The following is a 20,599-nucleotide window of genomic DNA, read 5'->3' on the forward strand; positions in this document are numbered from 1 at the left end:
GTTTTCTGATTATCCTTGAATTTTTCAGTAATCACCCATCTTGTGGATATTGTTTTTTGACCTGTGTATGGCACACATTCAAATACTTCATAGGTGTTCATGTTTTTTATTTCTTTATGCTTGGCATCCATTACAGCTTTCGACTGCTCTTGTTCAGCGGTGAGCAGGACTACATTTTCCTGTTCAGTATATTGGGGCACTTCTCTCCAATGATCAATATGATTCCAGTTGATACAAACTTGATCCTTGTTTTCATCCTCAGGTTCTATATTGATCCAATGACTATATTTGCCAGTTGATTTAGGCTGTACTGACATAACCTTTCCTTTCTTCCACTCCCCACTTCCATTTATTTTATAAGTTATGGTCTTATTTCGGCCAGGTTTTTCAGTCTTATCTCTTAAACTGGTAGAACTATCAACAACTTCTTCTCTGTCTATATCTTCACTTTCTACCACTTGATTCTACAACTCCTCCTCCTCAACTGAAAGGTATTCATTCTTCCCTTCTGTAGTGTTTCCCAGCATTTCAGCTTTTTTTGTTCTTTTTTCGTTGTTTTTATTCACTTTCATCAATTGGCACGGATGCATCCTATAAAATGCTCCGCCATGTCTGATTAAGACAAACTGGCCTTCTCTGCCTAACACTTTTGCTGGACCACGCCATCCTTTAAAACCCTGCCTCCGATAATAGATTTGGTCTCCGGTAGCATAATCTTCATCAGCATAAGTTCTGACATTAGACCTGAGAGCTCTCCTAATTCTCTCACTGGACTCAGCTTCCAAAAAGTTTCTCCTTGCACTATGGAGAGCATTTAAATTTTTTCTCACCATGTCACTTGTAGTAGAGGACTCCATAGCAGGTAACTGGTCTGTCAGAATTGAGGGTGTATTTACATTGAAACCGAATACAAGTTCATTTGGACTGTGTCTAGAGTAATTGAGGAGGGCATTTTTTGCACAAATAGCCCATGCCAAGGCAATTTCAGGTTCACACTTCTCATCGTCAATTGTTTTTTTCATTGCCTCAGCAACTATCAAATTATGACGTTCTACAGTACCGTTGCTGAATGGACTTTCTGCGGCAGTAGTACAGGTCTCTATGTTGAGTTTTTCATTCATCTGTCTATAGTGTTCGTTGTTGAATTCACCCCCATTATCACTCAGAAAACGAACAGGAGATCCGAAATAGGTAATCCACATCATAAAGATGTTTTTGATGATCTCCTCCTTCTTCTTTGTTTTGATCAATGTTGCCGCTGAATACCTGGTAGCGGCATCAATGAGATGTAGTATCCACACCTCATTGTGGATGAACTCTTTCAAATCCATGCAAACTGTGTGATTAAATCTATTGCCAAGAGGCAATCCCACAACCGGTCGCAGTGGAGCTTTTTTAAATCTAAGGCAAATTTGACAGTTTTCACAAACCTCCTCAATCGCCTTTATAAATTCCTTGTCATTGAATTTGCCACTTTTTTTAACCAAGGAAACAAGTTTTTCCTTCGAGGCATGAGCAAACTGTCGATGAAGTTTTTCTGCTTTTTTTTTTTTTTCTGTGAAAGAACACTGACCAAAATTCTGAACATGTAATACAATGTTCTTAGTACCACTATGATCCAACAACTTATTTGTTAAGGGGAGACAATAGTGCCCTGAAGTTGTGGTCTTTAGTTCAATACATTTATCAAAAATCCAGCACATATCTTTCCGGAAATCTAGCACTATTCCTGCTGTCTTCATTGATTTGTGACTTAATAGAAGAGGCAAGTCGTTTTTCACAATATCTGCTTCGATATAAACTCTTATACCTCCGAGTGTAACCGGAAATTTAGCAACTTTAATTGCTGTGACAGCCACTCCATCACCAAAACAAAAACTCCGGTCTGAGTTCGTATACTTCACTAGTTGCAGGTCACTTTCATTTAAAGTATCTAAATAAACATCAAGCCACACTTCGCCAGCCAGTGTGCGAGTACAAGCAGAATCCAAGACTGCCATTCCAAATGTTTCCTTTACAAGATTTGAGATTTTTTCATTTGTACTGTTCAAATAAATATTTTCTTGAATGAACAACGTAATGTGTATTTGTTCTGTCGCTTCCGTAAACCTGGGCGTATTTCTAGGACACTCTCTAATTAGATGGTTCGGAGACTGACATTTGTAACACAACAACACGTTTCCACTTCGGTCACATGGATTAGATTGTCCTCGACGAAAACGCCTTTTGTTGTTACCCGGTTTAGAATAATTATAGTTGACGATTTCGGGCTCTGATTTCACTGCCGGTACATTTTCATCACGATAAATGTCACCAAATACTTTCTTTATCGATTCCTTCATGTTTTGATACGTCAAAACAGAACACGTTGTCCGCGCTAATTTTTCGTTCTCTTTCGTTGTTGGCAATTCACGGACACATTCTCTAATATTCGGTGGTAGCGTCAAAAACACTGCTGGCCCTTTTTTTTCCTCAGAAAGATCCGTGAACAACGACCACATTTCAACGTCTTGTTTCCAGTTCTCGTAAACATCCTCCCCCTCCAACAATGGAGGTTGTTTGTTCGAAGTTGCCATATCCGATATCCGATCTGTCTAGTGCTACAGACAAGCTGTACAAAAAAAAAAAAATTTTTTTTTTTTTTTTCGTTTTGTCGCACACAGAGGGATATCTCTGCTACCATTTGTTGAGACACTTGTAGTCTGTCTAAACTGTACGAACGAACTGACTAAACCAAGATGGCCGACTCCTATTTATATCACCACAAGCAAGGGAGGTAACCATGTAACTGAAGCAAGGGAGGTAACCAATGTCTACATTAACATGCATGAGGGAGGCTTGGGAATGCCGGACTTGAAGTGTCATGGAGACGCTGAGAGGCTGGCCTTCCTGAGCCACTATATGCAAGATGACCAACCGTGGCACCCCGTGGTTATTGCCGCCTTCCCCGACCTCGTTCTTGACCCTTCTATCGAGAGTCGTCGCAAGCCGCAGGGAGAATCTGCCTACGCTAAAATGACTACCAAGGTCCAGCGAACTTGTGACTGCTACCCGTAGGGAACTCCTCAGGGATCTAGTGAAGAGGGTCGCCGCCGACCCACTATGCGCGTTTGGGTTGGCAGCAGAGTGAGATCCGCTCCACGTGGAGCTGGGCGCCAGGTTCGAGTCATCTGAACAATTCGAAGTTCTCTCTGACCTGGCGATTGACGCGAAATGCACTTCCACTCAACAACATGCAATGCAGTTCCGAGTTTTTGGAGTTACTTGATTGTCCTTGTTGTGGGACAATGGCCCTGGAAACGACTGATCATGCTTTTTTCAATTGCCACGAACTCCGCCGGTACTGGTCGTATATCAGCGAGGTGACGGCTCGCATCGATCCTGAGCATCCTCGCCCAATTACCGTATCCAATGTCGTGGACAATGTGAGGCTGCCATGGGACCAGGAAAGACAAATGGTCTACGTTACGATCCTGGCCGTGGCGAGAATGGTGATTTGGACGTCGCGTCTGCAAGGTTGTCGGGGGGTGTTGTCTTTTTCTGATAAAGATCTGATCGCTTTCTTTGAACACCAACTACGGGTGAAGATCAGATGTGATAGAAGAAGGCTGCATCGCGCGGCATTTGACAGAAGATGGATACATGTAGCAAGTCTGTGTGTACGAAGTGGAGCCAAATTTGAGTACATGTTCCCCGCCTAGGTGTGGAACGAGCAGTTCCGTAAAATAAAATTTAACAAATAGCTTGTCAGCAAATGAGACACATGGCAAAGGACTGTCTCAAAAAACAACCAGTAAGAGCCCCGGGAAAAATCCCCACCAAAGCACCGACCAAAACTCCAGCAGAAGCCCAAGCGTCAACACAAGTCACAACCTCAGCCACAGTAAATGCCGGCCCAGTAGCAGAAGCAGGTTGGGAGACGATCACTAAGAAAGGCAGAGTCAACAAAAACCTGCCCAAGCAATAGTGACCAAAACCCAACCCGACATCACACTGATGGACACGCAGGCATCCTCTTCCTCCAACAAAAGGAAGCTCCAAGATTCTGAGGAAGAGATTGTGTCGGACGGAGTAGAGGCAACTACAGACGCAGAGGAAACAGCCACAGCAACAATCACCAAAAAGACGAGCAAGAGGAGGAAGAGCAGGAAGACTAAAGGAGACACCCCCCACCCACAAAGACAATAGTAACACAGAAGCTGAACTCCCCACACTCCCCACCCCCAATCAGCCAGTAGAACCAACCCCCTCCCGCCCAAGCTCCCTCAGAACAGTTTCACGTAACCCATCCCCGCATAGGGTAGACACCAACCCCCAAAAACCTACACCCCCAACTCCCGTCACTCCTACCCCCACTCCTCCTCTTCCCCCGGCCAAGGAAAAACCTATGCCACCAGTCCGCACGGAGCAGACAAAAAAACTCCCTTTCCTACCAGGGGAAAGGATTTGCGAACTGGACCCTCTGCAACCAATACCTGTCCTCAAAGGCCAGCAGAAGGAACTTTGTGTATGTCGGTGGCAACAACGTCGCCGACCCAACCAAATTCAAGAACGTTCCTTTGTTGAGCACTTTCATTAGGATCAACAAGGATGCTAGAACTGAAGCCCTCTGGGCTATGATAGATGCAGCAAAGGATGCTATCCCAGGCCAGCAGCTAGTGGATAGGGAGCATCCCTCACTGAACAATATCATATATCCAATGCGAGGAAAGAATCCCTGTTTATGCTCACCCCTCCTTTGACAGAGCACTCAAACTCACGACGTGGGAGGCGTGGACAAGGATGGATTACCCTTGCCGGACTTACTCACTGGCAGCCTTGGACAGGCCTGCCACGTCCTCACCCCCGAGGATTTCAGGCCCGTGTGTGACACTGAATAAGGTAGGTGACCATGGCTTTAAACTTGGCTACTTATAATGCGAGGGACCTCAGATGTCGAAGCAAGGCCGTGCGCGTGTTGAGAGATCTGGTGTCCCTCAAGGTAGATATTGCCGCTATACAGGAGACCCACTTTATTTGTGACAAGGATTGTCAGGTGCTGGTGAGCGACTACGATGTTTACTCAGCATATGGCAATAGTCGTGGAATCTCCTTGCTAGTAAATCGCACCCTATCAGCATCGGTGAATGTTGTTCAAGGGGACGGGCGGGCGATTGTCGTCGAGGTTGCCGTTAATCGTTTTTCGGATAGTCGCAGTTTATGCGCCTAATTCCGCTGTGGATGATCCAGAGAGGGTAGTCTTAATGGGTGATTGGAATGCCATCCTTGATCCCAAAATAGATAAGGTCGGGGGGGACTAGTGGGTCAGTGTGGTGTGACAGCAGTCTGTCTGACCTGATAGCTTCGTGCGACCTAGTTGACAGATTTCGCCTGGACCACCCGGGGTGGGAGATGTGGACGTGGCATCCTAATACACCTTCCCATCCAAGTACTTAGACCGGATGTTAGTTAGAAGAGGCGATGTAGATTTCCTATCTTGCCCAACGTTCCACCTTTTAGGACACTCAGACCATAAACTAGTTATGGCCCGTCTGAACTTGAGCTCTAGGCCTAAACTGGCCGGATGTTCAACAGCGCCTTGTTGGAGCTGGAGGATTACTGGTTGAAGGTTACAGAGATAATCCAACGGGCATTAGTGGGGGCGGTTACTGGGAGTAAGTGGTGGGTTAGTCTCAAGGCTAAGATTAGACGCTTCTCGGTCCAGTACAGCCAACGCCTCACGCTAGATAAGGCTAAGGCCCAGAAGCAGATAGAGAATAGGCTGACCCGGGCGGTGGGGGGGGGGGGCTAGGGATAGCATTAGCTAAACAAGACCTCAACCGCTTGGCTAGCAAGCGGTACGAAGGCTGGGCTAATGAATGTCTCAAATGAGGCTGTTAATGTAATGTAATGTTAATCTAAGGCGCGGCTCGGACGGGTACATTCGAAAAGTAAACGACGTGGAAGGGCACGCCCTCGTATCGAAGCGGGAGATTTGCGAGGGGTTTCGAAAGCATCTATCGGAGCGCTTCACCCAACTACTCAGACTCGGGGTCGTCGATCCCGAGTCTGAGTAGTTGGGTGAAGCGCTCCGATAGATGCTTTCGAAACCCCTCGCAATTTGGTCAACTCACTCCGCCTCACGGCGGCTTGAGCGGCTAGCTGTGATGATCTTGTTGCAGAACATGAGATCATTACTGCGTTGAAGCAAGTCGGCTGCAACAGGTTCCCGGGGCTTGATGGTCTACCCTACGAATTCTACTTGAGGCTGTCGCCCATGTTGGTCCCCATTCTGAAGGATATGTTCAACTATTGGTTTGTTCGGGGCTCCATCCCTGGGCAAGTGACCAAGGGAGTGATCACATTGCTGAGGAAAGGTCAATGGCATGGTGGGGAGGAAGATTTAGACGATTTCAGGCCCTTGACTCTGCTAAACACAGAGTTAAAGATTTGGGCCAAGGTTCTTGCGAATCGGTTGCAGGTTGTCATCACTGACTTGATCGAACCAGACCAGAGCTATGCTGTGAAGGGGAGATTGATTCAGGACAATATTCATCTGATACGCACGATCATAGAGGGGACAGAAGACGACGCCGAGGCCGTTCTGATCAGCTTGGATCAGTCCAAGGCTTTTGATAGGGTGGACCATCGGTTCCTGGGATCTGTGCTGGAGACCGCCGGATTTAATCCAGACTTCCGCAAGTGGATCTCTACTGTATGACAGGCTGACGGTAGCAATGCAGATCAACGGTAAGCTGTCAGTCTTTTGCCGTCTCCCAGTCGGTGCGACAGGTTGTCCGCTGTCACCTCTCTTGTACGTTCTGGCGTTGGAACCTCTCCTACGCAAGTTAAGGGACACACTGGAGGCATACGAGCCAGGGTTTCCGCGTTCGCCGATGACGTAATCGTGTTTGTGTCTTGCCCCACGGACATTCAAGTGGTCACCGAGGCGCTCGCTCGATACAAAGAATTTATGAGGGCCGTCTTCAATTGCAGTAAATCGGTGGGTCTGCGGTTGGGTGCCTGGACCGGAGTAAATTCGCTTCCGGGCATCTTCAGTTGGACCGACGGCTCGGTCCGGATCCTCGGTGTGTGGTTCGGACCGGGTCTCCAGCTGTAGAAAAACTGGTCGGAAGTAGAGACCAAGGTCGAATCCTCTGTAAAGATTTGGGTTCGAAGGAAATTGTCCTTGAAGGGTCGGGCGGAGGCGTGTGCTACATACGTCTATCTGCTCATCCTTTACCGTCTGTCTGTACTTCCCCTCCCTGCAAAACGACGAACCAGCTTACAGGAGCACCTCGACACACTCCTGTGGAACGAGGGTAAGCATTATGTTTGCAGAAAGGTCTGTGTTCAAAATCTGAGCAAGGAAGGTTTGGGATGTCACAAGCACGCAGAGAGGTTGGCCTTTCTGAGCCATTCATTGTACATAGATGTTCCATGGGTCACTGCGGTTGGAAGCTCGTTTTCCAATCTCACACCCGACCCCTTGGTCGAAGCTCGGAGAAGACCGAGGGGGGAACAAACATTTTACATCGAATGCCGGTCCACACTTAGAGCGTTGCCGGGGACCAGTGTCCTCAAACAGTCTAGGAACAGGCTTTATCGGGAGCTAGTGGGGCGTAGCACAAAGGAACCGCTAGTGAAACAGACGGGGATGTCGTTAGAGGAAGTCCGCTCCCAGTGGAGTTGGGCGCCGGGTCGGGACTTTCTTACAAACTCGGAATTTTCCCTTACCTGGCGACTTGTCCGGAACGCACTGCCCCTCCTTGAATAACTCAACCTGTATAATGAAGAAACCCGGGTCTACTGCCTGTGCTGCGATGAAGACATGAGGGAAACCGCCGTTCATGCCTTTTTCCACTGCAGCAGGCTCAAGACCCTCCTAGGGTACGTCAATGAGGTAACGGCTCGCATCGATGCCAATCGCTGGCTTGAACTTGACGAACCATATTTTATGAAGAACATTGATCCGCTGCTGCCTAGGGAGAAAAGAATGGTTTTTCTAGCGGTACTAGGAGTAGCGAGGATGGTCATATGATTCACACGCCTCAAGCAAGTCCGCGAAGGGATATCTGTTCCGGATCGGGATCTGATCGTCTACTTTAAGCATCTGCTTAAAGTAAAGATCAGATGCGATTGGAAGAGGTTGCCTCGAGTGGCCTTTGACAAGAGGTGGGTGCATGACGCTAGCTTGTGCATCTGACAAGGCGCCAAGTTTGAATTCGTGTTACCACCATAAGCATGGCACACACGGAGCTCATCCCGCTAGGTTAGACAAATAAAAAGTAAAGAGACTCTTGACTGGTGGTACAAATGAGATCCTGTCCCCCGATTGTTTGTTTTTTGGCACTAGAGAACCTTCCGAGGCTAGCCTACCCCCGTCCCTATCTTTTTGTTTTATCACCCCCTGGTCAACCCCTACTCGAAGGTCGCCCCCCCCTCCCCATCTTTCCTCTTTTTTGTTTTTGACAATTATTTATTTTTCCTCCCTACACCTGATAAGAATTCTTCCCAATCTCCACTAGGGATCTTCCCGCTTGTTTTCAGTGCCCCGGAAAACAGTAAGTTATCTAACTTTCTAGATTAGCTCTGCACATGGCAATTTTATTTTTTGTATATTTTTTCTAGATTTCCCACTCCACAACACGAATTGTTTCTCTTCCAAATTCAAGAACTCTTTATTTTCCAATGAATTGGACTTTTTTCACATGCACACACATTTTAATAAAAATAAAAAAAAATTTTTACACACAGAAATTGTAAATATATTCTTTTTTGCAAAAACGCTGGGGTTTTCATTAGTTAGTTTAGAGTCCACAGAGAGAATGAGGTATTTTGGTAAATGTTGCTAGTCAAGAGTAAAGTCGCCAAAGACTCCATGTTCACTTTAGTAACAAAGACCCTGCAACACTCCCCATCCCACTTCTTGTATGGCCTTGTGCCTAAGTTTGTTTACAAATGTTAATTTTTTGCTTTTATTTTTTTAATTTCTCATTATTTAATTGTAAAATTTTTTCATTACGGAAATAAACTAAAAACAAGATCAAAGTGTAGTATCTGTTCCGGCAGATACTGCAAGCAAAGACCATATGTGGGGTCAACCCTTCATACCAATTGTCACTATCCAGCTCCCCTGGTCCCCATTTCCCTTTCACTCCTCACATTAAAAATTGGCCTTGTGCCTAATTTGCTCGGTGGGGGAGCAAATAAATACCCTTTTCTTGGCCTTTTGGCCAAGATCAAAGTGTAGCGTCTGTTCCGGCAGATACTGCAAGCAAAGACCATATGTGGGGCAACCCCACATATAAGACCTTGGTCATTGTAGGGGAAACCCTTTATACCAATTGTCACTATCCAGCTCCCCTACTTCCTGGGGAGTTAGTCCCCATTTCCCCTTCACTCCTCACATTAAAAGTCGGCCTTGTGCCTAATTTGCTCGGTGGAGGAGCAAATTAGGCACAAGGCCGATTTGGCCAAGATCAAAGTGTAGTATCTGTTCTTACTACATGCTGTACTTATGTTTGTAACTTTGTGATATAAAGTGGGGGATCACTTTTCTGTATTAATTTAATGTAAAATGATCACCCATTTTACAACCAGTCAGTCTCAAAGCCATTCAAGTCATTCTCCAGATCATTGAAGTTGTTTTTGAAGGATTCCAGTTATTTTTTAAGCATTCAAGTCATTCTTAAGGTCATTCAATTCATCCTTAAGTTCATTAAAGTCATTCTAAGTCATTTACTTTTTATTTATTTAAGTCATTTCAGCCCATTTTTCGGTCATTTTAGTTTATCTTTAAGAATTTCATGTCAATCCTACATTCACACATTCATTCATTACACGAGAGCACACGACTAATGGCTATCGGCCTTGTTTAGGTGGGTTTCAAAAAATTGATTATTTAGAAATTTGTAAATTCTTGTAAAGGAAACATTTAAATAAAATACTCATTGAACATTAATTTCTAACAAAATTTTTTTTTTTGATTTATAAAGTATTTTAGGTTCCTATTTAAAATTACGCTGATTTTATAAAAAAAAAATACAGAAATGACATTTTTATGATGTACATAAAAATAATCAATTTTTTTTTAAATCGAATTTTATGAGAAAGCAAGAAAAGAAGAGGGTTGGAAACAGCCATGTTGATTTAGAATGTTTTTTGAATAAAAGGCAGACAACTCCATGCAACTAACAAGATTTATTTATTTTTTTTTTTTTTATTCTATTTTATTATTTTATTTTAATATTTTATTTTATTTTTTATTTATTATTTTTTTATTTCATTTTATTTTATTTTTATCAATAAACGTAAATTTTGATTGTCTTAATTAAAAATACTTAATCAATTTATGTGATTTTTGGAATATGCCATCTCCATTCCATGATGAATACATAGATCATAAAAAATTTTTCTTCTAAATATGCATCAAACTTTTATATGGAGACTTGAAGGTATAAAAATTCAAATTTCTTCAGATTTTTTTCATTAAAAAAGTTCTATTAAACCTGTTTTTGTTTAAATAATTTTTTTAATAAAACATTTTTTATTCAACAATGAGCTTTGGAAAAAAACACAATCGCCAAAAGATAAGCATTTTATTGTTTCTAGTTGCCACTTGGAAAAATCACTTGCAAATGCAATTGTTTCTATTGCAGTGTCTTTACATATCATCAGAGAATGGGGTTCTATTATGTCACTCCCTTTGGCTAACTAAGATTATAATCTGAAAGAATAATATAGACATTGGATGTTTCTTCGATTAAAATAATGGCTCTTTTGGCTCTTTTTTGGACTTATAACTTTTGGAAAATATAAAAAAATATAAAGCTTCTATTCCGTTATGTCCCAACCCAGTAACGATGATTAAGACGAGAAAATCAAGGAGTTGAAATTCTAACAAACAAGAAATTTCTCTTGAATTTATTGAGGAGAAATCATATAAAAACATAATGTTAAATGTAGTAAAAGTATATGATGTATTGATATTTAATGAAGAAATTCATTAATTTTCTTTTCTTTGTCAGGTAGTTAAATGATCTTAATTTCATAACGGAAAATGAAGTGTTATAGGTGAATGGAAATTTTATAAAGTATGTTAAAATAAATAAATACTCCAAGAAGGTAAAGATTAAGATAGAGATAGTATGCATTTTATTCTGATTGATGAGTTTTTAAATTTGTTCCAGTGATGGAATTCTGCTGCTACACATGAAAAAGAAGAAAAAGAAGAAGAAAAGTAAGACTTCAAAAAGAAATTTTTAATCTGAACATTTTCTCACGTATCTCCATGTTCACTTTCATTTCAACTACATCAATACACTAATTATGTCTTTATTATTTAAAATATTATTTTTGGTTACCAATGTTTTGTATGTTTTATTCAAATCTAGAGGTCACATAAATCTATCAATAAAATGATTCTAAAGCAATAGAATTGCCTACGTTATGCATTTTGTGAATTGGTTTGATCATTTTACATATATTTATAGCTTGTACAAATGAAATCCTTTTCATTCAAACCATTCTTGGCATCTTTTGTATATTAGTTTATAATAAAGAATTAAAAATTCTTAAGTACTAGAATTTTTTTATCCATAGTTAAAACTTAGTAATTGAAATAATCATTTTAGCTGATCTCATAACTGAAATTGAACAATAAAAATCTAAGTTTTTACATTATTTTTAATCTGTTGCTTTTTTAATAGCTAAACTCCCCAAAATCTATGATCCAAATGTTACCCCTGACCCTGAACGATGGTTGCCGCGAAAAGAGAGATCTTATTACCGAGGAAAACGTAAAGACAAGAATAAAAATATTGGTAAGTTACTTTTGAACAGGTTTTTTTTTTTTTTATATATATAATTGTGTATTTGTTAAATAATGAACCTTTGTGTATATTTTTCTTTTGATAATGTTCATTGCATTTTAACATAAAATTAATAAAGGTATGACTAAATCAGGAAGATTATATGAATATACAAGTTTTAATGACATTCTATTTATATACTCACTTGAATGCAATTTCAGAAAAATAAATGGTTATTTTTCTTATAATAAGATATTTACTTACATTTTTGCTATATATTTTCCTCAGGTAAAGGAACACAAGGTGCCACTACACCTTCAGGAGACATGTGAGTTATTAAAAAAAAAATTTTTTTTAATATTCTATTTGAATTTTAAATCCTTTTCACAATACCTTGCTCAAACTTGCATTTCAACCAATTTATATAAATTTATTTAGCATTTTTTAAGTCAGAAAATTTGTTCTCTGAAGACAAGTGAAAACATCTCTGCACTTGAACATCTGGAAATGTAATGGGAACTGACAAAGATAAATCTACTAGTTGAGTTCATAATGTGATTTGAAAGGATATTTTATTCAAATGAAATGATTCATTGAAGATATTTAAAAGAATGCACATTTATTATGTAGATGCATCTAATAAAATCTAATGCAACTGATATGCAAAATGTTCACTGCCTCCGTTCACTACATCATTCTCAGGTAACACGTTTTCACTGTCGTGTTTTGTCTCCTGTCAAAGATGATGTCTTTCTCAAAACAAAGTCAGTACAAACCTGGGAATGTTTGGGTGTAAACAAATAGAAAAATCAACTAATCATGTTGCAGCAGATGCAAATAAATTATTTTATGAACCAATCAGAAACAACATTCTTGTAATGAAACATAATGTAAACCAGCGAAATGTACTTGTTCACCCTTGTTGAATGGTTCTGCATTTGTCCTGTTGACATATAATTTCTGTAGCTGGTAGATGTATTTAGGTAATTAATTTCTATTTCAGTCAAATTATTTTGAGTTAAAAGAACACACATGACTACCAGATTATTTTCTTCTCTTCACTAATAACGAAAATGTTTTTTGCATTAGCAGCAATCCTTTTTCACCAAAAAAAAAAGTACACATGAATGACTAGTCTAAAAACAAGTCCATTGCGCAAAATATCTTTTTAATTTTTAAATTTACTTTTTAATCTTTTTTTTTTTTCACTCCAACCCAACCAAGGCATATTGCCACTTAGACATGTCTAACAGAGGACTGTAGGGATTTGGTACTCCACCACTTATTGGCGCCTAAATTTGCATAATTACCCTCACCTTGTATCTTAATGGTTCTAGGTTCACATGTTACTGTTTCCTTACAGCAGGCACATGCTAATTATGGTCACTTATTTTTTTGCTTCTCAATCATTACCCTACCCCCTCTGATCTCATGATCATGCAGGCAGCATTCCATCAGCAGCCATTTTTGTCTGGTGTTACTTTGCAAAAGTAGGGATTCTTTGGAGATGTGGACATTTACATCTGTCTCAGGTGAAATTGTCAAACTCTGTTTCATTGTCACGTATCAGAACTCTCTGACCAGCGTTTTGAAGACATGCTGTCAAAATCTTCTGATAAGAGGACACTGTAGCAGGGATGCAGGTTCCTAACATGTCCATTCCATCCACCAATCCAGACCGTCGACTGGTTATTTCTGTTACTTGATCCAAATTTCGTGCTACAGCAATTTTCGGGTGCCTTCACCCACACCTTCACCTTCAACCTAGTAAGGACAGTTCAGAACAAGTGATGATGGCGCAACATCAACCCTATTGTCTGGATTTCATAACAGTAAAACGTATTGGTTGGTATGGTCAAATGGGAAGCATTAGTTTTTGGGGTTACATTTTGCCAGTAAACAGTTTCTGGTATGGAACAGCACATCCTAGTCACAATTTGTTTTATGCTATCATAGTATCATAGTATCGCTCTGCTCTGCTATTTCTGGCTGAGCCATATGCAGATATCTCAGATTTACACTCCACTCATAAAATTGTGTTGTTATCCCTAAGTAGCTCTTGTGGTGGGTTATGCTTAAAAAAAAAAAAAGTTACGGTTAATGAAGCATGCCAACTGATATTTTACTCATGTTCAACCCTAACAAAGCATATCGGCACTTGCACGTAAGGGGCTACCATTTGGCACTAGACCTAGGAAAGGTTAACAAGATGTTGGTTTACGTTACATTTAAACTTCTGCATATTAATACAGTAAGTGAAGCTAGTAGCAGGATGGGTATTCCAAAGTTTAGCTATTCGAGGGAAGAAACTATAAAGGTAGAAAGCTTTCTAGCATTAAGGGACCTCAACAGTGAAGGGGTGAGATTTTGTTGCTAATGGATTTATTGGTAATATGTACATCAAGGTGGCACAAGTGTAACGAATTCATTAAAATATGTGTAAAAACAGGAAGAGATGCAACATTATGGCGATGGGACAGGGGTTGGAGCTTAGTTGACAAAGTGGGACGTATTATTAGATTGAAAACTCTTCTTTGAACCCTATTCAAGTGGGAGAGGCCAGTGGTAGATGCATCAGGCCAGATGTGGCAACAGTATTCCATGCATGGGCGAATGGTGTAGCAGTACAGGATATTCTCAGGTGTGAGTAGTCTTCTAGCACAATAGAGGGAACCCACCTTCTTTGCATCAGCCTTCACAATGTCCTCAATGTATTTGTTTTAGTTCATATTGTCCGCGAATGTTAAGCTAAGGAGTTTAAAGGAAGAATTCTCGGGTAGGTTGTCATGAATTTCGATGGTTGGAAAGGCGTAATTGTTAAAGGAGAGCAACTTAGTCTTACTAGCATTAAATGTTACCATCCATTTGTGGCCCCATTTCATTATGGTCTGGAGGTCATTTTCTAATGATTCTGCCATTGTCTTAGATTTATGTACATTCGTTCTTTCCTAGTGCATGTTATAAAGCATTTTATCATCAGCAAATATACCTATCTCAGACACAATACTATCAGAGAGAGCGTTTAATAATAATAATAGTCCAAGGATTGACCCTCTTGAGGCACTCCCGCATTAATGTTATGCTGCTTGGATGTACGTCCATCAATGCCAACCTAGATGGTCCTATTGTCTAAGAAGAATCTAATTATATTTAGTATATGTCTAGTTATACCATACGATTTAATTTTCATTAGAAGCCCTACGTGCCAGACTTTGTCAGAGGGCTTCGATATGTCAAGGGCTACAATCCTGGCTTCGCCTGCTTTATCTAATACATGGTATATGCATTCAGAAATGACTGTTAAAATATCTGCAGTAGAACGACATTGCCTAAATCCATACTGTTTGTCAGAGAGATTATTTGTTTTTGCAAGGTGGTGGACTAGTGCTTGATTAATTAAGGTCTCAAAGATTTTAGCAAAAAGAGAGAGGAGACTGATTGGGCGATAATTGAGTCATTCCTTTCACCACTGGTACCCAAAGGCCATCTTCCAGCTATTAGAGAAGCAAGATTCAGTAAGGCATTTATTATAGAGCTTGGAAAGTATGGGGACTAGCTCAACTGAGCATTTCTTAATTCTAATAACAGGGATGAGATCAAGTCCATGTACCTTGGAGGTGTTTTTTATGATATCATGGACATGAGAAGAGGTGCTTTTTACATCATAATCTATGCATTCATTCCTTTTACAGCTTGTTATCCTCATAATTGTTCTTTTCATCACGTTTTAGTGAACTCGTCCTCTGGTCTTCTTCAGGTGATAAACTGCAACAATATAGGAATGCTGAGTCGGGCAACTTATCCTCAGTAGATGGAGGCATTGAGTCTCTACGGTTCTAGGTGAAGAAAGTGGTTTCAATCCTACCCAAGAAGGCCAGAGGATTAGTTGGCCAAAACGTGGTGAAATGACAACTATGGAACGCAGTAATTACTGAGGATGCAGTTACATGATGCATTCCTATCGTGCTGTGGTTTATCATCTGAAGAAGGCCACAGGATGAGTTGGCCGTAACCTGAAAACAACTATGAAGATAAAAGTCCGCAAAAAGAATGAATGCACATCATATGTAATGTTCATCCTCAATCTCTGTCAGTTGCTGCTTGCCTCTAGTTTTTGTTCCATTCTTCAGTGAACTGGTGCTAAACCTATTGACATTTCACATCTAGTTGACAATTGTTGCTTTTGTTGTTGCTGGGCAAACCCTTTTGGAGAAATAAGTGGTATGTGACATTTCTTCTTAACACAGGCTTGTATCTTTCTTGTGTACAAGCTGGACCACAAGTTGGATCATTACGCTTTACTGCATTATGCATAACTTTGTCATCCTAGCACTTTGTGATCAAACTAGTTCACTTGATTACTCCCCATGCCACATGAGACCATACACACATTGGAAGGCGTCTAACAAGAACAAAACACAAGAAGGATACGGTTCATCATGTGACAATATTGGGAACTTATGGGATTGCATTTCCTCACTTCCAGCACAAGATGCCATGTTCTCTTAAGAGCATCAATCAGAGCATGTGCGTCATCCCCCAATCATGTCCTTATATTCTAGCCCAAATTGAGCTAAATGTTTCCTGACACTAAACAGACACACTGCTTTTGTCAACAAAGATATCATCAATGTTATGCAGTCCATGGGTTCCTCCTGTAATAGCACTCCGCTGATGCTGACCTTCATGTTAAGGAAAGCCATGTTCAGTCGAAACCCCAGACACAGATAGTGCCTCTTTTCATTGATCTCCAGTCTATGATCTCCGTCTCATGGACCTACTTGGAGATGAAGTCCAGAAGAAATGCATCTTAGCAACAAACATCTGCGTATTTTATGAATTTGTTTACATGATGTTTGTGACAGTCCATCATTAGCTGCACCTTTTCCTTATTTCACTGCATCACAGCTATCAACGAAATTAACCCTTTAGAAGGTCCATGCCTTCTGGCTATGGTGCACATCAGCACTTCTCCATCCATGCACTAAACCCCTGATCATAATCTGGTTGAATTTCCACCCAATGCACTTAACCATTTCCACACCATGATCTATGCTTGTCTTTGATGGTCAAAGGTAGCGATATTCAGGTTCACTGATGAAGATGGTCGCACATATGAGGACTTGTCTCCTGCCGATCCAAATAACTACTGTTGATGCCACCCAATGCTCTTATTGTTTCAGCCCCAACAACGGATCAACCCCCTGCACTACCAGGACATGCTGTATTATATTTAAAAAAAAAAAAAGAAATGAATTTATTCTAATGTAGTTTTGAATTTTATTTTGTTTATGTAGAGTTTTCAGAGTAACCTTTTTTTTTTCTTTTTTTTTACTGTGATGAACAACAGTTCGTGCTACATCATTTTTGGTTAAATATTGTTGAGAAAAATGATTCCGATTATTGAATAATATTTGTGAAATTTTTTATTTTATGATGTTAATATCTTGATATATGTTATGGTGTTAAATGGAAATAAAACGAAAAGAACACAGGACTTTTAGAAACAAACATATATTCACATATATTACAGGCAAGGCGGGTTGAGCAATACCATTCCTCAACTGTTGGGTGATAGCACACGACCTCCTTGGCCACGTACCAATCTCCGGTACTCGTTACCGGAAGTGGCATCACGAGATAGTCCATTAATCCCATGGAAGGGCGTCTCCAACACCCCCCTCCGAAGCTTTTTATTCGTAAAGGCTGTCAGTACCTCTTCCTTTTAGGGTTTACCATCAATGGCTCGGTAAACTTCATCTTACAGAATGACCGCTGTAGTTCGGGTGTTGGTTCAGGAGGTTCAAGATCAATAGTTTCGAAGACAGTGTCTATCGGCTCATCTTCCAATGGTGGACTGTCGCTGGTTTCAACTGGTTGACATCTTAGTTGGTTCTGGTGACGTTTGTGGGTTGGTCCTTGGACGATGTATACCATGTGACCAACTCTCTTAGTAATTGTACCCACCTCCCAGAATGATGTGTTGTTTTTATAACTTTTGAAAAACAGTCTGACATGAAACGTTTACTGGCTACACAAGTGGTCACTTGACTGTTTGGGTAAGAGCTTGTCAAAAATGGATCTCACTTTCCACACAAACATCATTTCTGCAGATGAGACTGCTGTTGGTGTGTTCGGGTTGGGTGTAATCCTATACACGTGTAGAAATTGTTGAAGTGCTTCATCTGTTGGGGTCCCTTGAGCCTTCTTCAGTGCTCTTTTAAGAGTGTCCACAAACTTGCTATGTTCTGTGGTCCCTAATTTCTTCAAAAGTAGGCAAACTTTTTTAGCGTTGCTCCACTCTTGACAGTCCACGGTGAATAGGTCCCCATATCTCTGATAGAAAGCGTCAAACGTCCCATCCAACTCCGGTTGGTAGTTGAACGTTTCTATAGCGTTCCATATCGTACTTTGGGAAAAAGCAAAGCTATCATCTCTGTGTTCCATTCTATCGAACATTTTTAACAATAGTTCTTTTTGTCTCTGTGTTGGAGTAGCATTCTCTTCTCCAACGCTTATTGCCTCTCTTGAAATTGTAAGTGTAGCTGTTTATCACGTTCTTTTAAATTTTCCTCAACCTTCTACTGCTGGTCCATCTGAGCCTTCATTAGCTGGATTAATACTGCTTTAATCTCCATCTTGTAATGGCTTTCCCAAGCGCACAAAAAATATTTATTTCCATTTTTGACTGGAGAAGAGAGATAAAATAATAATGATAAAAAAATATCCTTTTCTTGACTGTGTGCGTATGAGGAGGGAGCAAAGTATCCCTTGCTTCTTGGTAAAAACCTTAGAGATAACCTAATATGAGGGTGGACAAAAAAAAATTTTCACTTGCGAAACAAAATAAAATATACTGTGATGCAATATAGTTGCAAAAGAATAAAAATAATTGTGGAATTGTATGGAAGTTAACCAAAATGGCTAGTTTTTTTTTTGTTTTTTTTTTTATGTGTGTGTGGGGGGGGGGGAACGAAAAAAAATTTTTTTTTCACTTTAGAACTGACAGTCAAAAATAGAATATTTCAGAAAATTCCACTAAATGAAAAAGTATTACCTTTAGTCCAAGTAAAACAGAAGGGAAAAAAAAAAACATTTCTCTCCAGTTAAAAATTTGCATAAAGTTAGCAGCTAAAAGCAAAGGCAAAAAAAACCTTTCTCTTCATTTGAAAAAATGTCCAAATTTGCATAAGAATAAACAGTAGACAAATTACAATTAAAATAGTTTCGCAGTGAATTTAAGTCAACATTTTCTTTTTTGTTCTTCTTCTTTCAATAAGCAACCAAATTAACAAAATTTACAAAAATGCGTTTGGTACAGTTCTTTTCAATTTATATATAGAGACAAAAAGATTACTTACAATTGAGTCAAGAGCTTTGCCTTGCGTAAAAAATGTAGTTGTCAACTCTGTTAATGTTGCAAATAATTTGAAGAATTAAAAAAAACAAAATAACAATTTGAGGATAAAACCGAGTAAATTCTGATTAAATTAAAACCACTTTGATATAAATTTTATTTTTGTTTCTTTTTTTTAGTGATGCTAGTAAGCAATCTACCCCAGGCAGTGGTGCCAGCTCACCTCGTCCTGCTGCCAATGCAACGAAGCCATCTCCACAGCTTGTAAATCGGCAACAATCACAAGCATCTGGTGGAGGACGTAATAATAAGAAAAAGAAGAAGGGCAAGCGGTAAACTTTGGGAACCGAAACAAGCTTTATTTTTTAATGCTTGAATTTCAAAAGCAAAAGGTAGTAAAGTAGAATGAATAATTCTTGAAAAGTGTTTCTTCCAACAATGTTTCATTTCAAATAAAATTATTGCAGCTCTACAAATTCTGAAATTGTTTCTATAACTGAATCTGTTGGTTTTTTTCTTCTTTTTCTAAAAATCTGTACTTTTAATTTTCAAGTAAAATCCAACAAATGCAGCTTTTATGTGATTGATTAAACTTTTTATGACAAAATAAAAACACATTTTCTTTATAAATGGAGTGAGTTGTATGTTTCAGAATTGCTGTTTCAAAAAATAGCAGCCACATTGTTTTGGGCGTTTTAGACTATTTGAAGGGAATTTTTTTTTTTTTTAGAATTTAATATATATATATATATATATATATATATATATTTATAATATGATATAACCACGGATGTTTGTAGGTGTGTGTATGGGGGGGGGGTAATTAATAATCCTGCTTAAATATTATAAAAAAGACGATGTAAAAAAAAAAAAAAAACGGAAAAAAATGGCATAAATAAACCTGTGTATGGGGGGGGGGGGCGTAGACTAAAGAATAAGCGAAGTAATAAAAAAATACGTTTAGTCGGGAGGAGGGATTGAACCCGGAAGCTTTGACGCGGAGGTGGAAACCAATGTCAACTACTTAACGGTCTCGACCACGAGTGAGAGTAATTGATTAGTGTGTTAAGTTAAAGATTATACAGCTAAAAGAGGTTTGATTGAAAGGACGACGCTAAATGAGGTCATCGCGCGATCGTTATTTTTAGTTTTCACTTCACCCCAGATGATGGTGGGAAGGGGGGGAGGAAGCAGAGCAAAAGCCAAGAAAAAAATGTTTTGGTAGGTAAGTATGAGAATCGAACCCGTACCCTTGAGTTGGAAATTGTGTGAAAAAAAAACGGGTGACGTTACCCATTAGGCCACCGCGACATACATACAATACACTCAGGTTTGAATTTATTTATTAAACTATAAAAACAGGCGTGTGCAATAAAAGTTAACTCTGCTGCTTCCATTTGACGTAATTAAGAAGGTCAAATAGAAGTCACGCAGTTGTTTACCCAAGTTT

At 39.9% G+C, this 20,599-nt stretch overlaps 1 protein-coding gene across 2 annotated transcripts in view; it reads left to right on the top strand.

Moving 5' to 3' along the window:
- LOC145283786 (signal recognition particle subunit SRP72-like) overlaps positions 1–19,625 on the top strand; it is a 208,321-nt gene extending 188,696 nt beyond the window's left edge. For both annotated transcript variants that reach the window (XM_080132853.1, XM_080132852.1), the window contains exons 18-21: positions 11,172–11,221; positions 11,691–11,804; positions 12,081–12,120; positions 19,329–19,625. In XM_080132853.1, the coding sequence (XP_079988979.1) occupies positions 11,172–11,221; positions 11,691–11,804; positions 12,081–12,120; positions 19,329–19,485 (361 nt within the window). In that variant the 3' untranslated portion in view covers positions 19,486–19,625. The remainder of the gene's footprint in view (positions 1–11,171; positions 11,222–11,690; positions 11,805–12,080; positions 12,121–19,328) is intronic.
- Positions 19,626–20,599: the final 974 nt, after the last annotated feature.

This window comes from Euprymna scolopes, chromosome 8 (genome assembly GCF_053919585.1).
Source record: "Euprymna scolopes isolate OS-2025 chromosome 8, ASM5391958v1, whole genome shotgun sequence".
Classification (NCBI taxonomy): Eukaryota; Metazoa; Mollusca; class Cephalopoda; order Sepiida; family Sepiolidae; genus Euprymna; species Euprymna scolopes.